Raw genomic sequence first — 26,931 nt, forward strand, 5'->3', positions numbered from 1 at the left:
CTTGCTTACCCGTCCTGGGACGGGATGATTTGCAAGTGCATTCAGTATACCTTTCACACTTATTGCCTTCATATCCTTCAGCACACCTATCACATATGTAATCACTGTCTCCAGATGGCGCTGTAATAGCCGTACAGGAAGGGGAAAAATTATTTTCAGGGTTTTCTAAGGGGCAGGCACATGGTTTGCAGTCATCCGGCGTTCCAATTTTTGCATCTCCATAATAACCTCGAATGCAACGATCACATTTTAGTCCGGTGGTGTGATGCATGCAATTCTGAAATATTTAAAGAGAATGAAAACGTTCAAAACACTGACATAAATATCATAATGATACAATAAGTAGCTTTTTAAAAAAGAAGGCACAACAGTCATCACTGTATAAGACATACAACTTTAACTTCTGAACTTAGTATTAGCTTTCACTTATTTTTCTATTATATCATTGTTTATATTAGTGCTTTAATTTTTTAAGCCTAAAAATTGTGCAATTAAATTGCTAAGTGAAAGTGCCAACTAAAACACAATTAGTGAATAATAATTTTATTTCTTTTGAAATAATGCTGCCAATTTCCAGGGTGAATTTTAAAGAGCAATGAGAATATAAAAGTTTGAGCATACTCCATTTTTTATTGTACTGCAAAGGAAAGCAGCACACCATCATGCTAATATGTCTCATAACTTTCTTATGAGACATATTCTCGTCTTTTTGGATTCTAACATTAATTTTTGTAATGCTTAAACTATACTTTTTCTTTTAAAAAATTTTTATGTGAATTATAAATACATAACTAAATATTAAGGTACTTTGCTTAAAATAAATAACTTTCAAGTCACATTGATTTACAAAATTTTCAGGGTTAAAATTTAAAAGAGAAAAACTGTTTTTAGTTCTTCAAAACATTTAAGATTTAAACAATATATTTGAATTAAGTTGAATGTAATAACAGAGATATAAAAGTACTATATTCAATTTTATATTAGAGGAATTTAAGCACGATTGATAAAAAAAGGGAAAAGTATGAATGTTGAAAGTGAAACGTATTAATGTTTTACTGCATAAAAAACGCAAGCAGGAGAATAGTGCAATTGTAAATACTATAGAGAAACCAAATTAATCTGTTTTTTTTTTTTCAAAGTACCTCACAACGTCCATCCGGCCCATCACAGGATTCTGCATGATTATAACAATCACATCTTTCACAAATGTGACCTACTTTAGGACCTGTAATTGATTTATATCCTGGGGCACACAGCTGTAAAATAATAGAAATGTGAGTGTGTTATCAACATTCAGTATAAATAATATTTGCTACATATAATGATTTACACCAAAACAGCATTTTGTTTAATATTTGAATTTTAATTGTAAAATTTTTTTATCTTTAAATGATTTAGTTACATTTATGTTTTCAAGATGAAAATTGTGCTATTTATTAGGGTGCTCCATATGAAATAAAAACTTTTTTTTTTAAATGTCATTAACACAACATAAAATAGTAGCACAGAATGGAATTTCATTATAGCTACTTTGGCAGACTCTAATTTGATAAAGCTATTATTCTTCAAAAATAATTCAAACAATAAAAAAAATGGTAGATGAGGTAGAAGATTAAATGTGAACTCCTCAGTCTTTCTTAGTGTGACCTTTAAAAAATGAAGTTTTGCATTTTAGTAATTAAAATTTTATTTCATACTGAATAACCTAATAGAAAATTTAACAATCTTTATATCATTAAATATCTATGTAATAATACTGAAAAACTTACTTCACAGGATAAACCAGTGTATCCAAGAGGACAAAAACATTTCTCCACTGATCCTATTTTTCTTAAACTGTTGGAATCATTTGAAGCTACTTCCATTCCAATGTTATGCAACCTTTAAGACATTAATGCTATATTAAAAGTTTTCATATTAAGAAAAATTAAATTATTTTCAATTTGAAATATAAATGAAAGATTTCTTTTTATTTATGGAAAACTGTTATTTAACCTTTAATGAATAAAGCTTTAAAAGTACTTCTTCTAAACCGTGAGCCCATATAAATTAGTTTTTGTTTTTTTACCACCATATTATAAAATTTTCTTTTTTATGTAAGTTCCCTCAAAGGTCAATCAAGTTTGTATCAATGCTGTATGAAGGAGTTTACTTGGTATCAGAACTGGTATTTAGCAGGAATCAGAATTTCAATGCTATGGATTTGTTCTAAATGTAAATAGAATTATTCTAAATTTAAATACAAAAAGCTGATTATTCTAAAATTTTAACAAAATTGAATTATAGCACAAAAAAGCACCTAAAAATACAGAAATGCAATGTTATTTATTTATTGACATTTATATCATATAATTTATGATAATAACTTTTTAAGACAAATATAATCTAAAGAAAATGTGTGAAATTTCTGCAGAAACATCAAAATATTGCATTCTATATCAAAGCAGATTTGAAAAAAATTTGATAAATTTAGCAACAAAAAAATATTACTTCATGCAGATATACGGAACTATGGGTTTTAAATTCAGAATTTTACTTATTTAAGCTACAATTGATTTTATTAATACTTACCTTCCTTCGATTTGATCAGTGTGAAATTTCGCTCGAATTAAAAGTTTTGTCAAATCATTTAAAATCAAAGTGAAGTCTTCTCTTGTAACAGAATTAGTTCCATCTTCTCGTGGAGATAATAGAAACCACCCTTGTTCACGCAAAGGTATAGAGATGGCCACCTCATCCTCTTCTGGCCTGATTCCCCAATTGTATCCTATCTGCTGGCCATTTCCCTAATAATTTGAAAATTGAAAAACAAATAAGCGAAACACATGCAAAATATTATTTACATGAGAGAGTATAGATATTTTGTTCGATTGTCAAAATTACAAAAAATACATGATTTTCACAATTTTTTCTGCAATATTTATCAGAAACTAGCCATTTTATCATGATTATGTAAAGCTTTTGAAAATAGTTTTTTAATTTTATGTTTATAAATTAAGAACTTTAAATGATGGAGAAAAAATTTTTTATTGCTGCACAGAACCTAATTATGATTTTTTTTTGGGGGGGGGACTGATTAAAAATATTTTTTGAGTGTTTAAAGGGTGCTTATTTTTTGTTGAAAAATCTGGCTGCTCATCCTGATATACAGATGTGTCTTATTGATATGAGTTTAATTTTTAAATAATTTTAAAAACTAATTTAAACTCATTTATACTGAAAACTAATTAAAACTTATCTTAATGGTTTGAAATCAAAATAATTATGAATCAAATATGCATTATTTCTAAAGACAAAATCTGCCATTTTTCTAACAGGTGGAGACTCAAACCAACAGAATAAAAACATGTTATAATATAACAGCCTTATTCATAAACAGCATTATTCCCAGAGTTTCAACATATCTGTCTATGACAACAATGAGTTTGAAGACTATTGCTATAAATTTTAAATAAGTCAATAAAATTTATAAATGAAATAAACTTTTGCAGACTACATTTGCTAAGTGATTTGAAAGTTATTTATATTTTACCTCTAAAACAACGTCAGCGTTTTCAGTGTATGTTCCAGACGTGTCCCCTCTAGCAACTACATAACTCAAAGTAAATTTCAGGTCTGATCCATAGGAATAAAGCTATAAAGGTTGAAAATAGAAGTTTTAAAAAATAACAAAATATTGTTTCAAAATTGCAAGATATGTTTTGAGATTAGCAATGCTGACTATTTTATACCTTTTTTCCTAAATAATCTGGTGGAGCTAACCAATAATAAGTGCTAAATGAAGTTACATCATCATTGGCGATAACAACATTTCCATTTTCTGGAGTTGGTTTAACGATACGCGTTCCTCTCAAGTCTGTTACTCGCCAGTCTTCAATATTTTGAACCTAAAACAATTATTATAACCATACATATTTTTGATAAATAGTCATGCAATGAAATGTTAATGACCACATTGGAACTGATTTTTTCAAATTGCAAACGAAGTAAGACTATTTCTTAATTATTTCTTGAATATATTTCTAATTTACTTTCTAGTTTTTAACAATTAAAATTTATTTTTTTATTGATATACTGTATTGTTGAAGAACTGTATCAACAAAGTATTAAATCATACTGCATAATATTTGTACTATGTACTAAAAAAATGAACTATCTGGAATATATGTTAATCTAATGATGAGATTTTCACATTCTAGTACTCAATCCTAATGGTTCGAGAGGATGACCTAAAATATGCTAAAATATTTCGGACCCCTAAAATATAAGGGGTAACTGCAATCTGGGAAATATTGCCTACACTTATATATTAGCATATTTGAGGTCACCCTATCGAACCATTAAGACTGAGTCCTAGAATGCAAAAATTCGCTCATTAGATAGATCAAAAGTTATTCAAGATAATCCATTTTTTGACACTATATATTTGTATATTATATGTAAGTTATGTTTGAATAAGGTGTTAATTATATAAATAGCATTAGATCTATTCCTTTTAAGAAAAAAATAAATAATTTTCTAGATTATCTCAAAATTTCATGGTATAGATAGCGTTTGTTTTAAAACTTAATGCCTCTTTTTCTTCATATACAATATCTCTATAGGTATTTATTAAAGTATACCTCTATGATTATCTGGATCTGGATTAGGAAAATTAATGAAATAAATAATGTTGTTGTTGTCGTCAGCCATTAAGGCAGAGAGGGTGCGATTGTTTTTGCTTTCTTGTGGCGCCATCTATGGCCAAGAATTTGCTCTCTGCCACACCCATACACCTCACCCGCTTATAGGGCTGACCCATTCTTACATCCATTCATTCACCCACATATTGTAATTTTGACCTGAACCGGGGAACGATCAATCTCCAATTCAGTACCCTCAGAGGTATAATTTATTATGGGAACATGGTGGACTTTGTGACTCTACAGATTTAACGTGCACCAATCACCATTTACCACACAGGGAGTCTTCGGCCGGCTAGATTCAAACTCCCGTTCTCACGAATGAGAGTCCAGAGCCCTGCCAACTAGACTATCCCGGGCAATGAAATAATATTATAATTCAGTTAAAAACATTAAAAAAAATTTTATTCATAAAGCAAAATAAACGAGAGCTTGCCTTACAATGTTAACACCCCAATCAGACTCAGTGCACTCATCAGTGATTCCAAAACAGAAACACTGTGAGCATCCATCAGGGTTATCTGGAGATAGGTGATAGTAGCCTTGCTTGCATTTGTCACATCTAGAGCCTTCTACATGAGTCTAAAAAAAAAATTAAAATATAACTATAGCAAAGGCTAGATTTATATTAAAGAAATATAACAGGATGCAGCTATAAATTTTAATTGTACTTTGCATATGCATTCGCCTTCACATATGGAACTCCCAACAGTACCAGCAGTATAACAAGGACATGGTTCGCATGACGGGTAGTTTTTGTATCCAATATCGCACTCATCACAATTTTTTCCAGAAAATCCAGTTTTGCAGAAACAGTCACCTGGTTCCTGTAAAATGTAGAAAATTAATTTCCATGCTACTTGCATGTAAGGTTTAAATACTGACATTAAATTTCTTCACTAGAAATAATTGAGATAATTTTTTATGTCCATTCAAGATAACAGGCATGTAAGGAGAATATTAATAATAAAATTAATATTGATTATTCCAATCCCATCTGATTAGAATGAGATATAGCAATATTTGTGTTTTATTGTTGTACGTATTTGTTTCTCGTCGCATTCAGAATAAAATGCATATGAATCAGAGTTAACATTTTTAGAAACATAACACGATGGTACAGATTATATAGTGTACAGTGAGCCGAAAAAAAGGGCCACACTGAATAACTTTTGATCTAATGATCGGTTTTTTTAAGTTTTGTGACTCAATCTTAATGGTTAGAGGGGTTTACCTCAAATATGCTAATTAATTAGTTACGAAATTAATTAGTTAGTTCGAATTAATTATCTCGATATTCTAAGTTACGAAATCAGACACAAAAAAGTACTTTCCCTGAATAAATATTTTTTTCAATGGATTCGGATTTCTGTCTCCTAAAATATAAGTTACAGCCGGTATCTGTGAAATATGGTCCCCATAGTTAGGTTTAGAGAGCTTTTCAGAGTTTGGACTCCTTAACGTTAATTTCATTTTTTGAGCCATTCGCTATGACTCGAGAACTTTTAAAGCGAATTGAAAAATTTTTTGCACAGAATTCTAAAATTCGTTTGCCCAAACATAATCCAGTGCAAAAAATAAATTTTTTGTAAATATTTCGTATTTTTTATAATTTTATTTAATAATAGTCAAAAAAAGTTTTGAATAGTGAGGTGCACATCTTTTGCATCATTTTTAATCACGTAATTTTACGTGGCAAAATGCAAAATTTGAGTGAAATCGATCGAATAGTTCCTGAGAAAACGAATTTTGAAAAAGTTGTAATCGTAAAAGTTCGATTTCTCAAACACTATTCAACCGATTTCGCCATGTAAAATTGTTTACTTTAAGGTGATGTAAAAAATTTATACCTTAGAATTCAAAAATTTTTCGACTATTATTAAATAAAATTATAAAAATAATGAATATTTACAAAAAATTTACTCTTTGCACAGAATTATCTTTGGAGAAGCGAATTTTACAAATGTGGGCAAAATATTTTCAATTTAGTGAAAAAGTTCTCAAGATATGGTGAAATACGCAAAAAGTAAAATTAACATTAAGGGGTTCAAAGATAGAATTGCTCTCCTGACAAAACTATGGGCACCATATTTCCTAGATTGGGGCTACCCCCGATATTTTGGGGGTCAGAAATCAGAATCCGTTGAAAGAAAGATATGTTTATTTAGAGAGAGTATGCTTCTGTGTTTGATTTTGTAACTTAAAATATCGTCTGCGCCAATTAATCAACATATTTGAGGTTACCCCCTTGAACCATTAAGATTAAGTGCTAGAACGTAAAGATCTGATCATTGGAACTAAAGTTATTCAGGGTGGTCCATTTTTTGAAGCATTGTACATTAATTTTTAATCCTTGGAATTGCAATGCTCACTTCCTGGAAAAAATGCACATTTCTTAAAGCTTTGACTTCAAAGCATTTTTTAGAATGTTGAGAGCGGTTATAACATATTCCAATTTCAAAAAAAAAGATAAAGATTTACTTTAACGAAACATAATTTTGCAAAAAAATTTTTGAAAATTCAAAACTAATTTAGAGTGATAAAAGAATTGGAATAAAGAATGGAAAAAAAGAAAGAATAATTTAAAATCAGAGTAAAGGATTTTTTTTAATTTAATAAACAGAGTTTAAAATAATTTAAAAAATAAAAATTGACATATCTATGAAGTGGAAAAGTTCAAAATAGTATTACTAGTTGCATAACAAACTACATTTAGGACATTAACAGCTGCATATTTTGACATAATTAATTAACGATTATATTTAATGGGATTTGATGTAATTATTGTGCATAAATTTTTGTATCTAATACAATCTTCCTTCAATTCTTATTTATTGAGTTAAAAAATTCAAAGAACTCATTTCAATTGAAAATTATAATAAAATATATGATTTCTGTTATGAAACATATTCAAAACAGTATAATAGTTTATTTGAATGTACTCTTAAGAATATGGAATATTTTCATCACTTCTATATTAAGAATATAGAAGTTCTAAATGAAAACAAAAATATAAATAGTTTTCTTCAGTAATTTTATGCATAGAAAACTTTAAAATTATTTTATAATGCACCTTAAAAATTTGCAAATTCAGATCCATTCCAACAAAATACGAATTAAATTATACAAAAAACGAATACAAGTATAAAAAGAGCAATGAAATAGAATGAAAACATTAAAAAATTATTACAAAAAGTAAATCAAATATGTATAGATTAAAAGGCATAAAATAAAGCTATCACAAAAACATTTAAAATAAGTAAATATTAATTTTTTGCGTAATTTTTTCAATTCTATAAAAAGCTTTTTTTAAAAAAAATAAAGTAAAAAATTACTTAGAATCACCTTGAAATATCTATGAACAGGATGAAACATACATAATAACAAGTGAATAATAATAAAAAAGAAATAAAAGCACAAAGAATTAAAAATTATTATCAAAACATGTTTTAATTTTTGAGAAAATAAACTAAAGTAAACTCATAGTTTCCCTTTGATACATTGAGAGCAGTTAATGCAATAAATAGACTAAAAACATTTTAAAATGCTTAGTTGGACTAAATGTAAGTAAAAAGAACTAAACACTCTAAAAACACAAAACATAGAAAAAAATTTTTTTGCCCTAATAAAGAAAATACACATCTAAAACAGAAAGCCACAGAAAAGCATGCTGCTATAGTTTTAGGAAAACATACGACTTGTTTTTTTAAAGAAAACACTATGCTTTTAGTAATACAATATTTTTAAAAAAAATAAAAGTGCGAACTACAAAAACACTCACGAGGAAAGTGCTACATAAAGGAAAAGATCAGTCATAAAATTTAAGAATAAAATATTCTTTTAAATGTTTTTTTTTCTTTCATGGCATGGCACAATCAACATGCACAACACAATACAAAGCTCATTACATGCGAAGAACATAAAAAGTGGTGTCTACAGTGCAGCTTCTCTACATATAGTTTCAGACAAAATATCAGGCAAGCAGGCATAGGTCTAGAAGCATTAAAGTTAAAAATAAACTTCCACCTTACCCCACATTGAAATGAGAAACTGGAAATAACGAAAGACCCTGGTTTCTAAATAATATGAAATACAAAATTGAGTTTTCAAGATAAATACAATTTTTTCTTATAAATATTTAAAATATATACTTTAGCAAGCACAAGTAAGTTTTTAATATGTTAAAAAACTATCTCTTAACATTTAAGAGAAGAAATGTCAATTTAAAAGTTGCAGATAAAATTAAGAGAAAATACAGAAAATAAGTATCATCCGGATTTAAAATCTATTTCTTGGAGATAATACACAGAGTGTTTGATAATCAACGGCCAGGGTGCGATTTCGTAGACAAGTAGAAAATTGCTAGTTAAAAAGTTAAAGGGGAAAAAAAAGTCAAATGCAAGTTACAGAAAAACGCAATAGAAAAAATTGCTAGTAACTCCTGACAATCTGGTTTTTCGATATTTTTTCCGTCCTTTTTCAAGTAATTTTACATATTCCAATATTTTCAATATGATTTTATTATGTCACGTGAATGAATTTCAAATTCAAGCAATAATTTTTTAACGTACTCAGTTCGCGACGATTCTGTCATAAATCAACCTCGCTGTTTGGTTGGGGTATATTGAATTTTCGGCCGTTTTAATGTGATTTTTTAACTTCCCGGTTCTTTAATAAGATATTTCGACATCTGAATTTCAAATTTGAGTAATCACTTTTTGAAGTGCTTTATTAACGATTATCCCATCGTTAATCCACATCATATTCCGACAATTTTATCGGCAGTTATGTCTTTTTCTTATAGTTTTTAATGCAACGATATTTTTAGTATAATGTAATAATAACGCATGAATTTTAAATTTGACTAATACTTTTTTGGAGCCGTGATGGCTCAGGGGATAGAGCGTTCGCTTTCCAATGATGTGAACCGGGTTCGAATTCCGGCAATGGCTGATCAGTACGAATTTCGCATCCGGCTTGCACTGGCTACAATATATATCATATATATCATATATATATATCATATATAATACAGAAATATCCTCAGTAGTAAACAGATCATGGGTTAGAATTCCCTTGCCGTCAGGCTAACCGTAGGAGGTACTCATGGTCTTCCTTCCATGAAACGCAAATGATGGTGAGTTCCATCAAAATGTCCTCGACGAAGACAAATTTCTCCCAATACTTGATCCTGAAGTTCCCTTGTCTTCTGGATTGGGTTCAAAATTACAAGGCTACGTAGTTGAACATTAGTTGTCGTGAATTTTCGATGCATTCAATTCGGGACTATGCCATCGTAAATCAACGTCATTTTCTAATCGTTTTTTCGGCAATTGTTACAGTTGGTTGTTTCTCTACCTGACAGGCAATTTCCACATCGTTTCTGTAAGCTAGGTATTTTAAATACGATATTATTACGATCGACACATTCGAAATAGTTCATTTCTATATTTAAACTTTCTTACGCGTATAAGTTTTTAATATTTTCCATTCAGTGACCGTTTTATTGCAATAAGTCACGCAAAATGTATTATAATTCCGCTTTAAAAAATGCTTGCATGAATCCTAATTTTGCTTGTAGTTTTTTTTAGCACAAGAACAGTTTGCTGCTGATTTTGAGAAATGAAATCATATCGCCTATTATGAGTCTATTTAGAATCCTTGCCAAAAATGAAGTAAAAAAAAATTGCACAAATAATATTTAATTGTGAGAAATAGAAAAGCGCTATTAAAATCTGAGAAATCATTCACAAGGTAGACGAGATTGAAACATCAAAACCAGTTAGGTTACTGGATGAAATTTGAAGGCTTTCCATTTATTGCCTTTAACCTCCTTTCAATTTTTTAACGCAATCAAACAGTTTTCGATGTCTTTATTCATCCTCTATTTCCTTTTTTAACAATTCACTGGGTTTTTCTAGCCGTTTTTTTTTTCTTCTCCTCTATTGAATATAAATCTGCAAGCTCTAATTTTTCATTTTATTCTTGACAAGGATTTTAAAAATATGTACTAAGGGCTGTCATTATGAAACACCCTGTTTCTGAATGAAATAAATCAAAATTTCTCTGGCATCAGATATTTATGAATATGTCTGTGTAAACAAATATCTAAAAATCCTTAACTAATGATTAAATTCTTTATAAATTCACATTTTTATTTTTAATCTGTCAATTATCTTGACTATTTACCAAAAAAGATTGCTAATCATGTGCAATATTAAACGAATTGTAGATTTTTATTCTAAATTCGAGTAGGAATATATATTTGACTTATTGTAAAATTATATTGTAAGTTCTGTATGATCAAATGATTGTAATAATAGTCTATGTTTTTAACAAGAAAGTATAAATATCTTTAAAAGAAAAATTAATTTTTTATTGCTATATTAGCCTCTTTTAATGCATTTCATATTTTATAACTTTTTTAAAAAGATAGCTATTGAATTTTATTTTTCTGCAATTAACTTAGAATTGTACTACGCAGACATATTATTAGAATTTAACAAAAATTAGGCTTCAAACATTATTTTAGATTATAGAAATTTTAAAAAATAAAAAGAATTAAATTTTATTAAACCAAGCTTAAATTCTCCATTTTAAAACGTAATTTGAAATTCTTTAAATTAGTAATAATGAGTTAAACTAAGAAAAATTACACCTTAATACAATCCAGCAGTCACAAGAATTTTTAATAAAAATTTGACCCGCTACAAATTAACTAAACTTACCTTAAATGGAATAACTAGTAATAGTTAATGTGTTAGTTTGAACAATGAGAAACATATTTATATAATGAAACTTATTTCAGAAATAATGAATCTTATATTTATAATTGTACATGATTAATCAAGAATTTTTCTTGACGCATTATTTAATAAATGAAATAAATGATAAAGAATTATTGAGATTAGAGTTATAAAGTCATACCAGTCCTTCCATTAAATGGGAATCATCTTTAACACAGAATCCTGTCATTCCAACACCAGTGCACTGACACTTTCTGCAAGGTCTAGTGTGATTTCTTAGAACATTTGATGGGCGATAATAGCCATCTTCACATTGCTCACAATTGATTCCAGTTGTATGATGCTAGAAAATTATTTCATGAAAGAAAAGTCTTCAGTGATACATAAGTGATTATTTGATATAAAAGCATCATTTCAGAATAAGGTAGCTATCTTAAAGCTTAATTTTGAAATGCAACAATAATTAAGTTGTCGTGAATTCGTGATTTAGATGAAATTATCCGACTTTAGCGATTTTTTTTATTGGATAGAGTATTTTAGTTAAGAGTTTTTATAGGGATGAAATAAGAGATTTACCTACTTAATTTACAAGACTTTCAGACCTAAATAGTTGTATTTTTGAATGCTTATTTTTTGGTAATTATTCTTTCATTTTCATACAAGTAATGAATTTCAAGAACACAAAATTACGAAATTATTGAATTTAATTCTTCGAATTTCGTTTTTTTCCCCCCTGCAAACTTAAAGTTAAATAATAAAAAAATAATTTAAAAAAATATTACGTAGTATTTATGAATTATTTTTGTTGTTCAATTTTTTGGGGGGGAAGGGGATAAATGATTTTTAAAATTGCAAGCAAAAAGCTTTTGATTTTGCGAAGTTAGATTTTGCTAAGACCAAAAAGACTGATATTCGGAGGGGACTAGTTGAGTTGCATTTTTAAAATTGCAGCCATCCCATATTTTGAGTTCGGAAAATCGATATTGTTTAAAAAAAATTATGTTTATTCAGAGTAAGTACGATATACTGACATGATAATTAATATCATATTATTATTAACTAGCTCATTTGAAAATACTCTACTGAAATTCGACTATTAAATCAAGAAATATTAAGTATAACACCTGGGAACAAATTTTTTCTTGAATTTATACAAATACCTGATCTTGCCTAATTCGGGTGTGGAGATTTCAAATCTGAAATTAGCTTTGCTCCTAAAGCTACAGATTTCTTTTTAAAATGGCATTTATATTCTATTTTTTGTCAAAATGTAAAATTTAAAAAACGAAAGCAGGGGGATGCATAACTGTTGAGAGAAACTTCCAGGGGGTCTAGGGCACATCATCTGGCTTAAAATTACACGGGAAGAGGCGCATTTCTGTTATACCTTGTTCTGAGGTAAACGGAGAAACAGAAGTAGAAACTATTGATCGGATGGTACTTTTTTTTCATATAGTTAAATCCAAAAACTTTACAACGAATCACAGATACAGAGTGTTCATTAATTATTACATTTCACATGTATAGTTAGAATTCTTGTCAAAAATAAAGTAAAGACTTCGGGAATCCCAATTTATTATTTAACGGAAGAGAAGGCAAAAACATTGCTGAAATCTGCCGAATCCTGATGACGAGATTAAGAAAATATAAAGTTGATTGACGAATGAAACGCAAAACTGATCCTAATCAATACAATTCAACTCCTCTCTGTCTTCTGCAGCAATTACATAATTCTTGATGTTTTTTAATCTCACTTTCCTTCTCTGGAAAATGATTAGAACTCGATAACGTTTTCTATTTATATCAACGTTTCGTACTTTTTTTGTATTTATCTTAGTTAAATATTAATTTACGATCTCTAATGTGTATCTTTTTTTTAGTCAGATAGTGGAAATAAATGATCGTAAAGAGACGGTTCTCAGAACACCGAATGGCTTTAATCAGCCTGCAAAGGTATCAGTTCTCGTTGAACTGATCTACCATAAAGTGCTCGACTTCGCTTGCAGGTTGTCGTGCTACCAAAACAGGGGTGCCATCCCCTCTACTAAGGAACACAATTGGGATGATGGCATGTCTTCGGATAATCTTCTATAGGATGTTTCCTAGATGGTCGATTGTGAACCACTGTGGCTCAGAGGACAGAATATTCACCTAACAAGGAGGTGATCCAAGTTCGAATTCCAGCGGTAGCTGGTTGATACGAATTCCGTTCGCCACTCACAAAGACGACAATGCTGACATAAAATATCCTCATTGGTAGACGGATTATGGGTTAGAATCCCCTTGCCGTCGGGCTAAGCGTAGGTGGTTTTTCATGTTTTTCTACTCCATGTAACGGCAATGCGTACAGTTCCATCAAAAATTACTCCACGAAGGCTAGTTAATTCCAATTGATCTAGAAGTTACTTTGTCTTCTGTATCGGGTTCGAAATTACAAGGTTACGGAGTTGAACATTGATAGTCGTAAACTCAAAATTGCTCTAGTACAGCTCTAGTGCGACGTAAATAAATTACTACTGCTATTTTCTTTTAACTTTATTCCAGAAAAAGGATTTTAAAAAATATAGTAAGGGTGTTGTTGACGAAAAACCCTTTACCTCTGAGATCATATGAGCTGTCTGAAAGAAAAAGTGGGTGTTTAAGTTTAAAACTGGTACAGGGTATACTGTTAATAAGATGAAAATGTAATCAAAAAGCGTGCTCAGACAATGCAAGATATTCAAGAGAAAAAAATGCAAATAGACATTCATACTTTGCACTTATCACAGACTCCTCCACCTTTATATAGCCCATGAACATTAATGCTTAGACGCTTGTCAGCGACGATTTGTTCGTAATGGCATTGATCTGAATGACCATAACACTGGCACTCTAAAATAATAATTTTTTAATTAATGTTTTGAGACAAGCATCTGAGTTTTAATTCTAATAATAGGGGTCAACTCACGTTCACAAACTGCAGCGCTGTTGCTAGTTCCTTGATTCCATGGTTTCTGATTGTATAATGGACAGCATTTATCACAATTGTCACCGCATGTGTTATGTTCACATTGACATTGAAGTTTCTGTAAAAAAAACAATGCATAATAACAATCCAAGAAAAATCTGAAATAAATACTATTTTTTAAAATTGATCCCAGATACATCCCAACCTTACAGCAAATGTTGTATTCAAGGTTTTTTATTTAATAATTTATTTATTGACACTATAAGGTTGATTGATTGATTATTATTCAAACAAAAAGAAACGTGAAGAAGTCAATATTATTGCTTAACGATTGAATAAAAGCAAGCCTAAACCTTCACCAAAAAAAAAAAAAAAAAAAAAAAAGAAAAACATATTCTCAGCTTTTACAGCAAATTTTGTTTTTGAACTTTTTTTTATCTTTGTGTGCTAAAATATTCAAACGCAAAATTTTTTAATGAGGATGTGCAATGTTTTTAGATTCAATTTCGATACCAAAGGGCGGGCTGTTTATGCAAGCTTAACGTGAACCTAGCATAGTTAAATTTAACATCGTTTCAAGCTTGCATGGTGTATTTGGTAATTATTTATAAATCTTGTTGGTATTTTGTGATAAAGGTTGCTTTTACATTAAAATCAACCTTACAAATCTATCTATGATATAAAAATTCAAAATTAATGCAGAAATTGAAAACTAATGCGAAATTTTAAATGTTAAATAAAGTTGCACAACAAAACATTTACATAAAAAAATGACACAATAATTTTTTTAAATAAAGATTTTTCTACAATTTGATAGGAATATAAAGAATGAGAATTCTTATTGGTATTTATTTAATATCACGAAAAATTAGAGATATATTTTTTTTTTTCGTGTGCAACTTACGTTTTCTGTTTGAAATCACTTTGGTTTTCCTCATTCCCGCTTGTCGAGTCTTGAGAATGGGCGCCTATTTTTGAGCTCTCTTAAAGCATGTCGACTTTTATTACCATCTTCATATTTTTTTAAGCAAATGAAATTTTTTATCATCAATTAAATTTACCAATTAGAAATAGTTCAGTTGATATCAGGGAATTAAATAAAATTTAGATTGCTAAAATTTATATGAATTTAAATTTGGCTACAACAAATGTGTTTTATATTTCTTTTTTTCAACTTTTGCCAGTCAAAATTGTGTGAACTTTCTTTGCTTATTAGAGAAAAATTAAATATCCGTGTAAAAGAAATTCATATTAAGTATTTTTGCAAGAAATAAAATAAATAAGTAAATAAAGTTTTTTTCTTTTTCTAGGAAAACGTGTTTCATGGTACTCTAACCTATTTTTAAGCACACTTCAATAATTTTTGTGCACGCAGCTTTTTATAAATTCCAGAGTGAATACAAGCTGTTCATTTTTGTAATTCATTTAAATTTTCACCTGTTTTAGAATTGTCTTAAATGTAGATGTATTATCTTAAATATAGACTTTTATTATATTTGAATTTAAATGTTGGCTAGCATAACATTTAAATAGGTTTTACTGCAACATAATTACATTCCAGTTAAATAGATTATGCTAAAACAAAATTTATAAGCAATAAAAAAAAGAATTCAAGGTGTAACTTATTATGCAAATATGTTATATTATTGCAAATTCATTGTTTGTTTTATCCTTAATATGTATAAAAAGTGACAAAAAAAAGTTTCAAACTATTAATATAATAACGTATACATACAGTATAATAATGTATACATAGAATGTCTTTGCATATTTTAAATATTTAAAATAAGATACATAAATATGTTACAGAACAAATAAGATTTTATCTTGTGTTAAAAAAAATTCCTTTTCTTTTAAATGATTATATAAATGGAGTTACCCCAGTTACAGGATCTGAAACACAAGTAGCAGCATGTCCTGAACAAGCACATTGACCACCTACAGAAATGTCTTTTATGGAATAGAAGTACTAGAAAAAATAAAGATATGGTTGTACTATTTCTATGAATGATATATGAACATTAAATATTTTTAGATACCATTGAACTAAAAAGTATCTGCAGATAAATATTTGATACTCACTCTTCTTGAAACAGCTTTGTCAGTATTTTCAGGATTTTTTATCTGCATAGTCATCAAATCAGCATGAAGAGTCTTAATTTTCTGCAGCCTCAATCTTACGTACCTGGCTTTCGTAAATTCCTGTATCAAAAATAAAATTGGAAAATGAAACAAATCAGTAAATTAGTTAGTGAAGCAATGACAGTGGAAAGTAATAAGGGGAAGAACATCGTGGAAAAACACTTTAAGGGACATTTTATTGAACTTTAATGAAAGCAATGCCAAAGAAAAGCAATAAAGTGACGAACTTCGTGGAAAATATATTGAGGGACATTTTACTGCATTTGAATGAAAGCAATGCCAAAGAAAAGCAATAAAGTGAAGAATTTCGCGCGAAAACTCATTAAGGGACATTTTATTGAATTTGAATGAAAGCAATGCCAAAGAAAAGCAATAAAGTGAAGAATTTCGCGCGAAAACTCATTAAGGGACATTTTGTTGAATTTTAATGAAAGCAATGCCAAAGAAAAGCAATGAAGTGAAGAACTTTGTAGAAAAACGCAGTAAGTCTTTTTATTGCGTTATCATATTTTTCATTGAAATCCACCCTTTTTTCGAGATAAATAAATGTCGCATTTTTACAGATGATATAATGTGTTTCTGAACCAGGACTTCAATTCCTTTCAAAATGTAATGTTAAACGTTTTTCCAGTAAGCTCTTTTTTGTATCGATAACATACCATTAATTTACTACTGGGACCATCCACACCAGGTCTGCCATTAACAAGGGATGTATGAATCTGGAAGAAAGAAAAATTAATGTTAGGAGAAGAATTCTTGAATAATAAATCAGAATTCAAGCTTAATTTTACTAAGACTGATTTCACTTTTCCTTTAAAATTAGCGAAGAATATGTGCCTTATTTGATCCACTATAACCAGTTAACTTTAGAGTTGACAGCATCATCTATTGAAAAAGTTTGCAACTAATTTTGAAAGCTGGTGAGAATCTTCTCCCGTTTTTCTATTTCATTTTCAAATCGTCGATCATTTTTGGCACTGCCGGTATTTCTTATAGTACTGAAACTGTTGTCTGTCTTTTTAGTTTTTTTAATTGGAAGGCAGCGTAAAGGGCAATTTATTTTTTTATTATTTTTTTTAATTTTTAAATTCTTTTTTTGTTGCCTTTTACGCTGTCTTTTTTAAAATATATTTATACAAATAGGGTTATACATATTTTCCGATGCAGAACGCAAAAAAACCGTATATTCCCATCTTCTATCTTTTTCTTGATTGATTTTTCAAGCCATCGGTCATTTTTGGAACACCCGGCATTTCGTTTAAATATTAAAATGGTTGTTTGTCTTTTTAACACATTATTTCTTTTTCCCACTCAGCTTGTATGTAGTTGTAGAAAAAAGTCACAAATAAAGTTCTGTAATAGTGAGGTAAGTTTTTGTACTCAGTGGAAATCAAACTTGTACAACCAACTCAAAACTTTAACTCCAATTTTTCCATCTTCTTTAATCAATGCGGTATCAGACTACAGTGAATGTCTGCAATTTGATTTTTCTCTGATCACAGAAAGCATACAATGACGCACTGCTCATCGATGGGTGCTTTCGTAAAATAGCACGTTTGTACAACATGACATTACAGAGATTTAGCATTTTCCAGCATCTCCGGAGCACATCCAGGACCGCCTAAACCATACTGTGGAAGATCTATTCCTAAAAACATCAATGGTTGCCTCAAAATTAATGGAATATTGTCACACTTTCAGGGACCCGGTTTAGAGTTCATTTAAAGCATTGGGATAAATTCTACCACCCACCATCACGTATCACTTTGACCGTTTACGTATGCTTGCTTCGTATTAACTACGTGCGGGATGGTAGGTGAAAATGTTAAATCTCTCTGTCTTTAAGGGCTGCATCCATTAAAATAAAGAGCATCCCAATTTATAAATATGTAATGATATCAGAATATCAAAAGTAATACATAAGTAATTTTTCAATTTCTCAAAGCACTTTCAATTATTATTGAAAGTGCAGAAAGTTTTATACATTAAGTGTGAACGGAGAAAATATAGATTAAAATACAATACTCACCTCTCCATTTTCCAAAGGATTCAATTTCGAATAGTAGGATGTACAAATAACTTCGTCATCTGCCCTGTAATGCGGTTTACCAACAGTTGGCTTGATACCATAGACGTCCCAGCATTCTTTGTCACTTAGGGAATAATACTGCCATGGTTGGTAAATAATTCCATCCAATGACCTTTCCAAAATCCAATTGCCTGGGCGTGGAGAAATGGCTGCTTTGACTATCACATAAGCTATTTGGTATACCTATAAGAATGAAACAAAAAAGAATTTAATTCTTAAGTTGTCAGAAGCCCTGTCAACTAAACTAACTTTTTATGTCTGGATTTGTTTTTACTCTTGAAATTGCTTAAAGATTTCATTTTCATAAGCAGAATTTGCGAATAAATTGATAATTTTGGAACTAAAAACATCTCAATACACCTCTTAGAATATTTTCTTTTTAAAGATTCAACCCTACTATCCGTACCTTTGAACTATAATATGGTTGAATCATAAATGGATAATTTGAACAATACTATGGTTTAGCATGGTTTTTATGGTTTTCTAAGTATACTTACAAAAGGAAGTCTTATATCCCAGATCGTTTAATTTTTTTTGTCCCGATTAGTTAGTTTCGCATTGCTGACAAAATTAACCATTTCAATGTATCACTCGTCCGAAATCAAACTGTTTCAATGTTTATTATTCAGACATATTAAGCATTATTTTTTTCTTAAATAGGTTCTTTAAAATATGAAAAAAAAGCATGTTTGAAATCCAAGTTCATTCCTGTATTATTTACTTGTATAGTCCATAATGACTGCCCTTAATAAAGGTTTTTTACAACTCTTGTTGAAAATAATGTTAAAAAGTATACACATAAAGGGTCTCAAATTAATATTTAAGCGAGAACGGTACAGAAATGTATCGAATCACTAGAAAGGAAAGCACTTTGTGAAATTTTAAAACCAATTTCATTGCCATATGGAGCTTGGAGTTGTTTTGAATAATCGTTTTCAATTTCTTTTTGATTTCTCCAGAAAACAAAGAAGTCTTGATGTTTTAAGAGCAAACTTCCAACTGATTCGATAAATTTCAATAGTTTCATTTTTCCGCTTGGATATTAGTTTGAGATACCTAATGTCTTCCCATAATGACCGTAATTTTTTTTCACTTCATTTTTGAAAAGGATTCTTCTTCAGGATGGTTGTAATTAAAGCTCCACTTTGAAATAGTTATAAAAGAAAAACTACTGCACCAAATGGTATTGAACTTGGTAATAGTTTAGAGGAGAATTATTTTTCGCCAAAATAAAAATTTATTTTCCGCCGAAAAAAAAGTTAAAGAGGGGGAAGAAATTACCAGGGGAAGGAATCAAGCTGTGTTCAATATTGTTAAACGAAATAAAGATTGGAATTTAATTTACTTTGTTGTTGCAAGTAGGAGGGGAAGGGAATCTGCTGTTATGAAAATCGGAAAGGTTGTTACATTAGCAGTGGAGAAAGCAATACGAAGCGTGCAGTATACTGTCGGAACTTCTTATTTTTATTTATTCGAGCCGGGTGCGGAGATCGAATCGACCAGCTGTCCCTGGGATCGAACCGAACGCAGGTCACCTCATTGGGAGGCGAGCGCTCTATCCCCTGAGCCTCGCACGGCTCAATCCTTCGCATTGGACAATCTTTCGCTTTCCTTATACTAAGAGCTACTGTTGAGAATGCAGTAATACGATTTAATTTGTTTTTGGAAAATTGTGAAAGTCACACTGAACATGATTTGTAACACGTTTAAGAAACGATTAAATACATTTTAAACCTGTCTCTTCTGGTCTTATGTTGTTTAACAATCTTGCATCAGAGTCATTTATCGCTGGTAATGAGTTTCTAATTTTTTATTTTTTTGGCGGAAAATAAATTCTTATAACCTCCTTTAAATTACCAAGTTCGATAACATTTCTTCAGTAGTTTTCCTTTTATGACTATTTCAAAGTGAAACTTTAATTGCAACCACCCTGTATTTAAAGTAGTTCCTACTGAATACCTTGTACGATTGAAATCAAACACTCAGAAGCAATTTATGTTCTAGAAAAAGAAGCATCTTTACCTGTTTCAGATCTAACGTAATGGTAACCCATTCATAATGTTTTCCATTTTGAAGAGTAGGACTCTGCCACCATCGATTTGTTCCATCTATTGCGTTTTCAATTGGATGCTTTTTATCTTGACTAGTGCTCTTTGCATCACAAACTCCGCACTGATCTTGAGATTCTCGATTTCTTAAAGAAGCTTCGTTTTCTCTATAATAACATTTAATTTGGTGAAGTTTCATAACACACTATAACACCATTATTTGATGGATTTGCTGTAATTTTTGTTTTGTTAGTTTTCTTTACAAATAACAGTGTGAAAAAAATAAGACCTTAATTATTCAAAATTTAATGACCGGCTTTTCAAGTCTAAAACTCATTCTTAATGGTTTGAACACTTAACCTTATTAATTTAAGTTACTCAAACACGTATTTTTTCTGAATAAGAAATACATATTTATTTCGACGGAGTTGGATTCTTGAGCCCTAATATTTGGGAGGTTGGCGTAATCTTGAAAATATGGTCACAATAGTTCGATCAAGAAAAGGGTCAAAAAAGTTTGGGCCCCTCAAAACTAATGTTCTTTTTTACGACATTAGTCTGCTTACAAAAAGCCGTATTTTTAAATTTTTGTTTTTCAAAAACTATTTGGACGATTTCTTGCAAATTTTTTATTTTGTCATTTAAAATTAAGTATATTAAATTGGCATAAAAATGTGCATAACTTACTTTTCTAAGTTTTTTCAACCTATCGTAAAATATGAAGTAAACATTTTTTTTCACTTTTAAAATAGTGGCCACTGTTTTAAATGAAATGCTACAACAAATTTCTTAATTTTTCCCTACATGAAATGATAGCCAAAATAATTCGAAATCTCTTCAAATAATTTATGTAATCATTATTTGTAGAATTACGAGTGGTATATTTTTTCATATTAGATATTCAAAATAATTTCGAACTCTTTAATCAGTTTTCATGATAATAATTATTATTATTTTTTTAACTGCGAATATTTTTTTTCATCCTTAAGTGGTATTCAGAATAATTTAAAAATCTGTTTCCACAATTAGCATTTTTATAAATAAGAATGATTTCTTCTAAAATATTATCCAGAATAAGTTGAAAATTGGGTCAAATGAATGCACCCTTCCCCCTTAATTTAGGGAAGAAAGTTTTATTCATACATTTGTCATTTTGTGCATAATTCAAAATTTAGCATCTGAAACAATACCATACTTAATAGCCATACAATTTTCAACGTTAAAAAGATACTTAAGTTTTTTGTAATTTCTATTGTTAAAACTAAAACTCATAGAAACTTTTTATGTAAAAATGCGAAACAATAATAATTTGTTTCGCTTTGTATGCATTAAAAAATTAAGAAAATAAATAACAAATCTCATCTTCTACTACACTAAGGAATTTCGATATTTTTTAAAATATTTACTGTTCATTGTCTTAAATAATGAAGAATCTATAATAAAATATCAAGATTATCTTAGTAAACGAATATTTTTCAAACTAGAGTGATACAAATATGATGTAAATAAATAATATTACCGTAAATATACGTGTTCAACTAATTTACAATAGACTTCTGGTCCAGTTTCACCACAAGTAGCATTTACTGTTATAACTGAGCTAGCAGCAAGATTGAAAACATTTGGGAAGAGTCCATGCAATGTAAGTTCCTCTGTAAGGAATAAAATACATTAGTAAATAATGAATTAAAACATTTTTAAAATAATTGATTCAATTTAAACTATGTATTGGACATAGTTGTCAAATACAAGGTAAAAAATTCCGGATCAAATTACTGTCAAAACACGATCCGGATTAAATTACAGTAAAAAGAGTATTTATCTTTCAACGTGCCAGTGTTTTTTTATCGTAAAAACCATTTTTACCGGAGCATGTTACAGAACAACATGTAACATAATTTTTACAGTAACTGTAAAATCACTGAATTACTCCAATTAAATGAATAATACTGCAAAATTTACAATATAATATTTTTACGGGTGATTAAAGCTACTGAGCCAAACTATACACCGTAACTTGGTCCGGGATTTTTTAAAGTGTAGTTGCTTATTAGTATAGCTTATCTATACAAACCTTAAGCTTATCTATATAAAACCTAAGTTTATCTATAAGTTAATTATCTATATAAAATACTAAACAATTTCAAATATCATTTTTGACAGTAAGTTTAATGCAAGTTCTTCTGTAAAGAAGAAAATACATTCGTAAATAATGAGATAAAATATTTTTTAAATAATTTATTTAATTTTAACTATATATTGAACATAGTTGTCATACCCACGGTATAAAAATCCCTATCAAATTACGGTAAAAACACGATCAGCATCAAAAGTATGGTAAAAATACGGTCCGGATTAAATTACTGTAAAAAGAGTACTATCTCTCAATCTGCCGGTGTGTTTTTTTCGTAAAATCCATTTTTACCGGAATATGTTACAGAACAACATATAACATAATTTTCACAGTAATACTTAACCGTAAAATCACTGAATCACTCTAATTAAATAAATATTACTGTACAATTTGCGATATAAATATTTCACGGTAAAAATGAATAGTACAGTAAAATGGATTTTACCGATGATTAAAACCAAAGTGCCAGTACCATATACCGTAATTTCATCCTGAATTTTTTACAGTGTGTGCCCCCCCCCCTTTTCCCCCTTCCATTTCTTTGAATGACTGTGATGAATTTTACAAATATTGAATATAATATATATAAAATAATTTTACAAATATAAATAGATATATAATATATTTTACAAATACATTTTATCCTTATTTATTCTTTACAATAAATTAATTGTGTGTTTCTAAAAAGAATAAGAGAAAAAGAGAAAGAAAAAAAATCGATTGTGATAAATTAATGTAATATTCAAATTCATGGTCATTTCTGAAGCAAGTTAAGCAAAACGCGTATGACGCATTTGATCAAATTAATCACATTAATACATTGCTAATCAAACTAGTACTTGAAAAGTTATTTACGCTATCAATAAATTGAAAGGGCGCCATTTATTGGAAGGAAATAGGGAAATAAATTGCTTGAAGCCTCTAATGACAGGCTATTTTTCCGTTGACTTTCGTAATAAAATAACTTCTTTTCCTTTTGCATAACGTGAGGGCGCTTTTTCATTACACGACACGATACCGACAAATTCGGACGACAAATGTGTGAACGACAATGTCGTTGCCGGATCGTTCAAGCAATTGTTTTTTCACTTGTCCGATATCGTTAGTCCGAGAAGTAGAAATTCTTGTTCATTCAATGTATTGAGTTTGAGTGTGTAGAGACATAAAATTTAAATAATTTATTTGAACGTGTTTTGAAAAATTATAAGTTTTAGTTTTGAATTCGTTTTGGCAACGGAGTTAGATATATAATAAATGTTGTTGTGTTCTAAAATGCTTAAGAAATAAAATATGTTATTTTTTTGATAAAATTATTTGTAGTATCGTAAATTGGCATTCATTTAATTTAGTTGGCACAAAGACCCAACAAGTGAGCAGTTGCTTGTGTTCTGCTGTGATTTTTTTCTGCAAACTTTAAATATGCCGGATGATAATCGTCGTCTCAAACTTCTTACTTTATTTTAGAAGAAAAAAGCTAGCAGTGCAGAAACGTTTTTGGGTGCACGAAATGGTACTTACGTATTAACGCCACCGCAGTTACAGATTTGGCGGTTTTTAAGTGCTGCTAATCTACAGCCTTTATTGTCGCAACTTCTGCAACAACGTAAGTACGCACGAAATAAATGAGGCAAGATATGTTGAAGAAGATTTTTATGTGCATTTCCATAGGCTACAAAAAGTCCCAAATAAATTTTTTAATTACGTCCGAATGAGAGAAACCAAGAACAAGAATGATGTTAATGAGGAATAATTTTTATATGACTTTTGAGTTGGCGTCTGCTCGCCAACTTGCGTCTGTAATCACTTAACATTACTTAAATTCTTTAAATGTTTTAAAGTATCAACGTTTTTTTCAAAATCGAATTAAAATATTAGTTTCCTTTAGAATAATCTTTTTAGATGATTGTTTAAATGAGCTTTATCAAATTTATCTTATGAAGCCGCTCTACCATGTTTCAAAAAAATTTTTCCCTTGAATCAGGGAGCAGACTTTTTATTATTCAATCAAGCAGAAACCAGTAGTTAGATCGAGTTCTGTTTGAAATGCATAATGGTCTTTATTTGCCTTCTTATCAAACCATTACTATTATACAAAATACCATCTCTTCATTAAAGCATATAATGAATTTATAAATATTTTCAATGAAACTTTTATGATTGTTTAAGTCTTTCAACCCCACTATAATGTAAAAAATGCAACTTCATAAAATTAAAAATTTATAACCAGACATGAGAATAAATTATATAAAACTTTTATTTTCAAATTTTACATTTGACTTGATCTAATAAAAGATTAAAATTGATTAAAAGAATAAAATAATGATATCAAAAGAGGAGATAAAACAGGAAAGATACACAACAACTAATAAAATCGCCACGATTTGAGGAGAAATTTGCTTGCCTAACCGACATTCGATTCCGACAAACGATATCGCCTTGTCGGATACGACATAATCGTTATCGTATCGGTGAGTGAAAAAGCCCTCCGTTGCTGACCATGTATTTTACTTGACCCTCTGTCGTTCGCCGACAATCGGATCCGTTTTGTCGTTATCGTGTCGTGTAATGAAAAAGCGCCCTTGAGTCTTAAGAATTTGCTAAAGAAAATTACAATAATAGATATACATACAAATACATAAAATAGCATAGATTAAATTTAAAATTAATTTAAAACAATGTTATTTTATAAATAATAGTTTTCTATTAAAAATTTGATTATATTTAATTAATTTTTCACTCATGCATTAAAATTATTCATATCAATTTATTATTATACATATCAAATTTAGGATGAAAATTCTTCAATAAGACTTCATGCAAATTAATAGTACTTGCGTGACTGTTTCTCACATTTTTTTACCCTTATTCATCAGATGTGAAAAATGTTTCAAGCTAATAAAATTAAAATTTTAAACATTAATGCAGGGTTTTATTTTTAAAATTGATTCATTTTTGGAAATTTTGTCGAATCATAATAAAACCTAATATTTTTTAATAAAACCTAATATTTTTTTCAATGATAAAACTACATTAAATGTATATTATAAAGTTTTTTTTAATAAGTTTTAAATGAAAATTATTAATGCATGGATATCCAAAATAAGGACTCTTCTCAAATTTCATAACATTTGTTTCAAAGTGACAAAATAATTTTTTAAAGTCCTATATCTAACTTTTCATTTAATGGTAGGGAAAAAAGAATTTAGTTTCCTAGATAGATAAGTAAGATAGTTATAGATAGCTATACAAATAGTTTTAGATACCTATATAGATATTTTTAGATACCTATACTCTATAAAAAATTCAAGATGAAATTACAATATAAAGTATCGGCACTTTGGGTGCACATCTATAAAATGCATTTTACAGTAAAATCCTTTTTTACCGTACAATATTAAACCGTAATTTTTACAGTAATATTTATTTAATAAAATGATTCAGGGATTTTACGTGAATCATTACTGTAAAAATAACGGTATATCAGATATTTTGTTCCATGAGTGCTGATACTTTTTACCGGAATTCAATCCGGAATTTTTTACAGTGCACGCACGTTCTTAAAGTACGTTCTTATAGTACGTACGTTTTGAGGACCAGCGCTCGAAGTCGAGCACTTTACGGTGGAACAATTTAACGAGGACCGATTTCGCGCACTCTCGATCCCTACTCAGGCTGATCAAAGTAGTCGCCCACCCGCTTACTGACCGCAGCTTGTGATGCTTAACTTCAGTGTTCAACTGGGTACAATGTCTTTACGATCAGTTCACAAAATTCGCTAACTAATTAATTAGTAAAACTTGCTTAACAACGAAATTCAAAAAACTACTTTGTGATTTATAACACACCATAATTTAACTTGATGAAAGCTTATTTGATTAAAAATCTTCACTTCTTTTAATACTCCAGAGTACGAGGTAGTTTTTGCATCTCGAGAAACAATGGCTTCTTCTTAAGGAAAAGTTTATTTGTTTCAATTAATAAATTTTACTAAGCGTATGACAACATTTATACACACTTAAAATAAAGAAAATATTAATGGACAAATGTATAATGTATATTCCATTATTTGAATTAACTGAGATATTTTCATGACGGTAATCTGTCGCGCCAACTAAAATCGTCATGGTGCCAAATGAATCTTAA

At 29.3% G+C, this 26,931-nt stretch overlaps 1 protein-coding gene across 2 annotated transcripts in view; it reads right to left on the reverse strand.

Moving 5' to 3' along the window:
• Positions 1 to 26,931, reverse strand: part of LOC107442050 (laminin subunit alpha-1) — a 111,954-nt gene that overhangs the window by 55,087 nt on the left and 29,936 nt on the right. Inside the window, exons 2-19 of one of the 2 annotated variants that reach the window (XM_016055505.4) lie at positions 22,174 to 22,306; positions 20,629 to 20,821; positions 18,547 to 18,789; positions 17,177 to 17,236; positions 16,458 to 16,577; positions 16,255 to 16,344; positions 14,376 to 14,493; positions 14,181 to 14,299; positions 11,610 to 11,771; positions 8,714 to 8,758; positions 5,354 to 5,509; positions 5,124 to 5,264; positions 3,732 to 3,887; positions 3,533 to 3,634; positions 2,572 to 2,786; positions 1,770 to 1,881; positions 1,143 to 1,256; positions 51 to 277 (exon numbers count right to left, since the gene is read on the reverse strand). In XM_016055505.4, coding sequence (XP_015910991.1) covers positions 51 to 277; positions 1,143 to 1,256; positions 1,770 to 1,881; positions 2,572 to 2,786; positions 3,533 to 3,634; positions 3,732 to 3,887; positions 5,124 to 5,264; positions 5,354 to 5,509; positions 8,714 to 8,758; positions 11,610 to 11,771; positions 14,181 to 14,299; positions 14,376 to 14,493; positions 16,255 to 16,344; positions 16,458 to 16,577; positions 17,177 to 17,236; positions 18,547 to 18,789; positions 20,629 to 20,821; positions 22,174 to 22,306 — 2,506 coding nt within the window. The remainder of the gene's footprint in view (positions 1 to 50; positions 278 to 1,142; positions 1,257 to 1,769; positions 1,882 to 2,571; positions 2,787 to 3,532; positions 3,635 to 3,731; positions 3,888 to 5,123; positions 5,265 to 5,353; positions 5,510 to 8,713; positions 8,759 to 11,609; positions 11,772 to 14,180; positions 14,300 to 14,375; positions 14,494 to 16,254; positions 16,345 to 16,457; positions 16,578 to 17,176; positions 17,237 to 18,546; positions 18,790 to 20,628; positions 20,822 to 22,173; positions 22,307 to 26,931) is intronic. The other variant, XM_016055506.3, reaches the window with a different exon arrangement.

The sequence above is a fragment of the Parasteatoda tepidariorum genome, chromosome 9, assembly GCF_982258835.1.
Source record: "Parasteatoda tepidariorum strain Cologne lab strain chromosome 9, Ptep-v5.0, whole genome shotgun sequence".
Classification (NCBI taxonomy): Eukaryota; Metazoa; Arthropoda; class Arachnida; order Araneae; family Theridiidae; genus Parasteatoda; species Parasteatoda tepidariorum.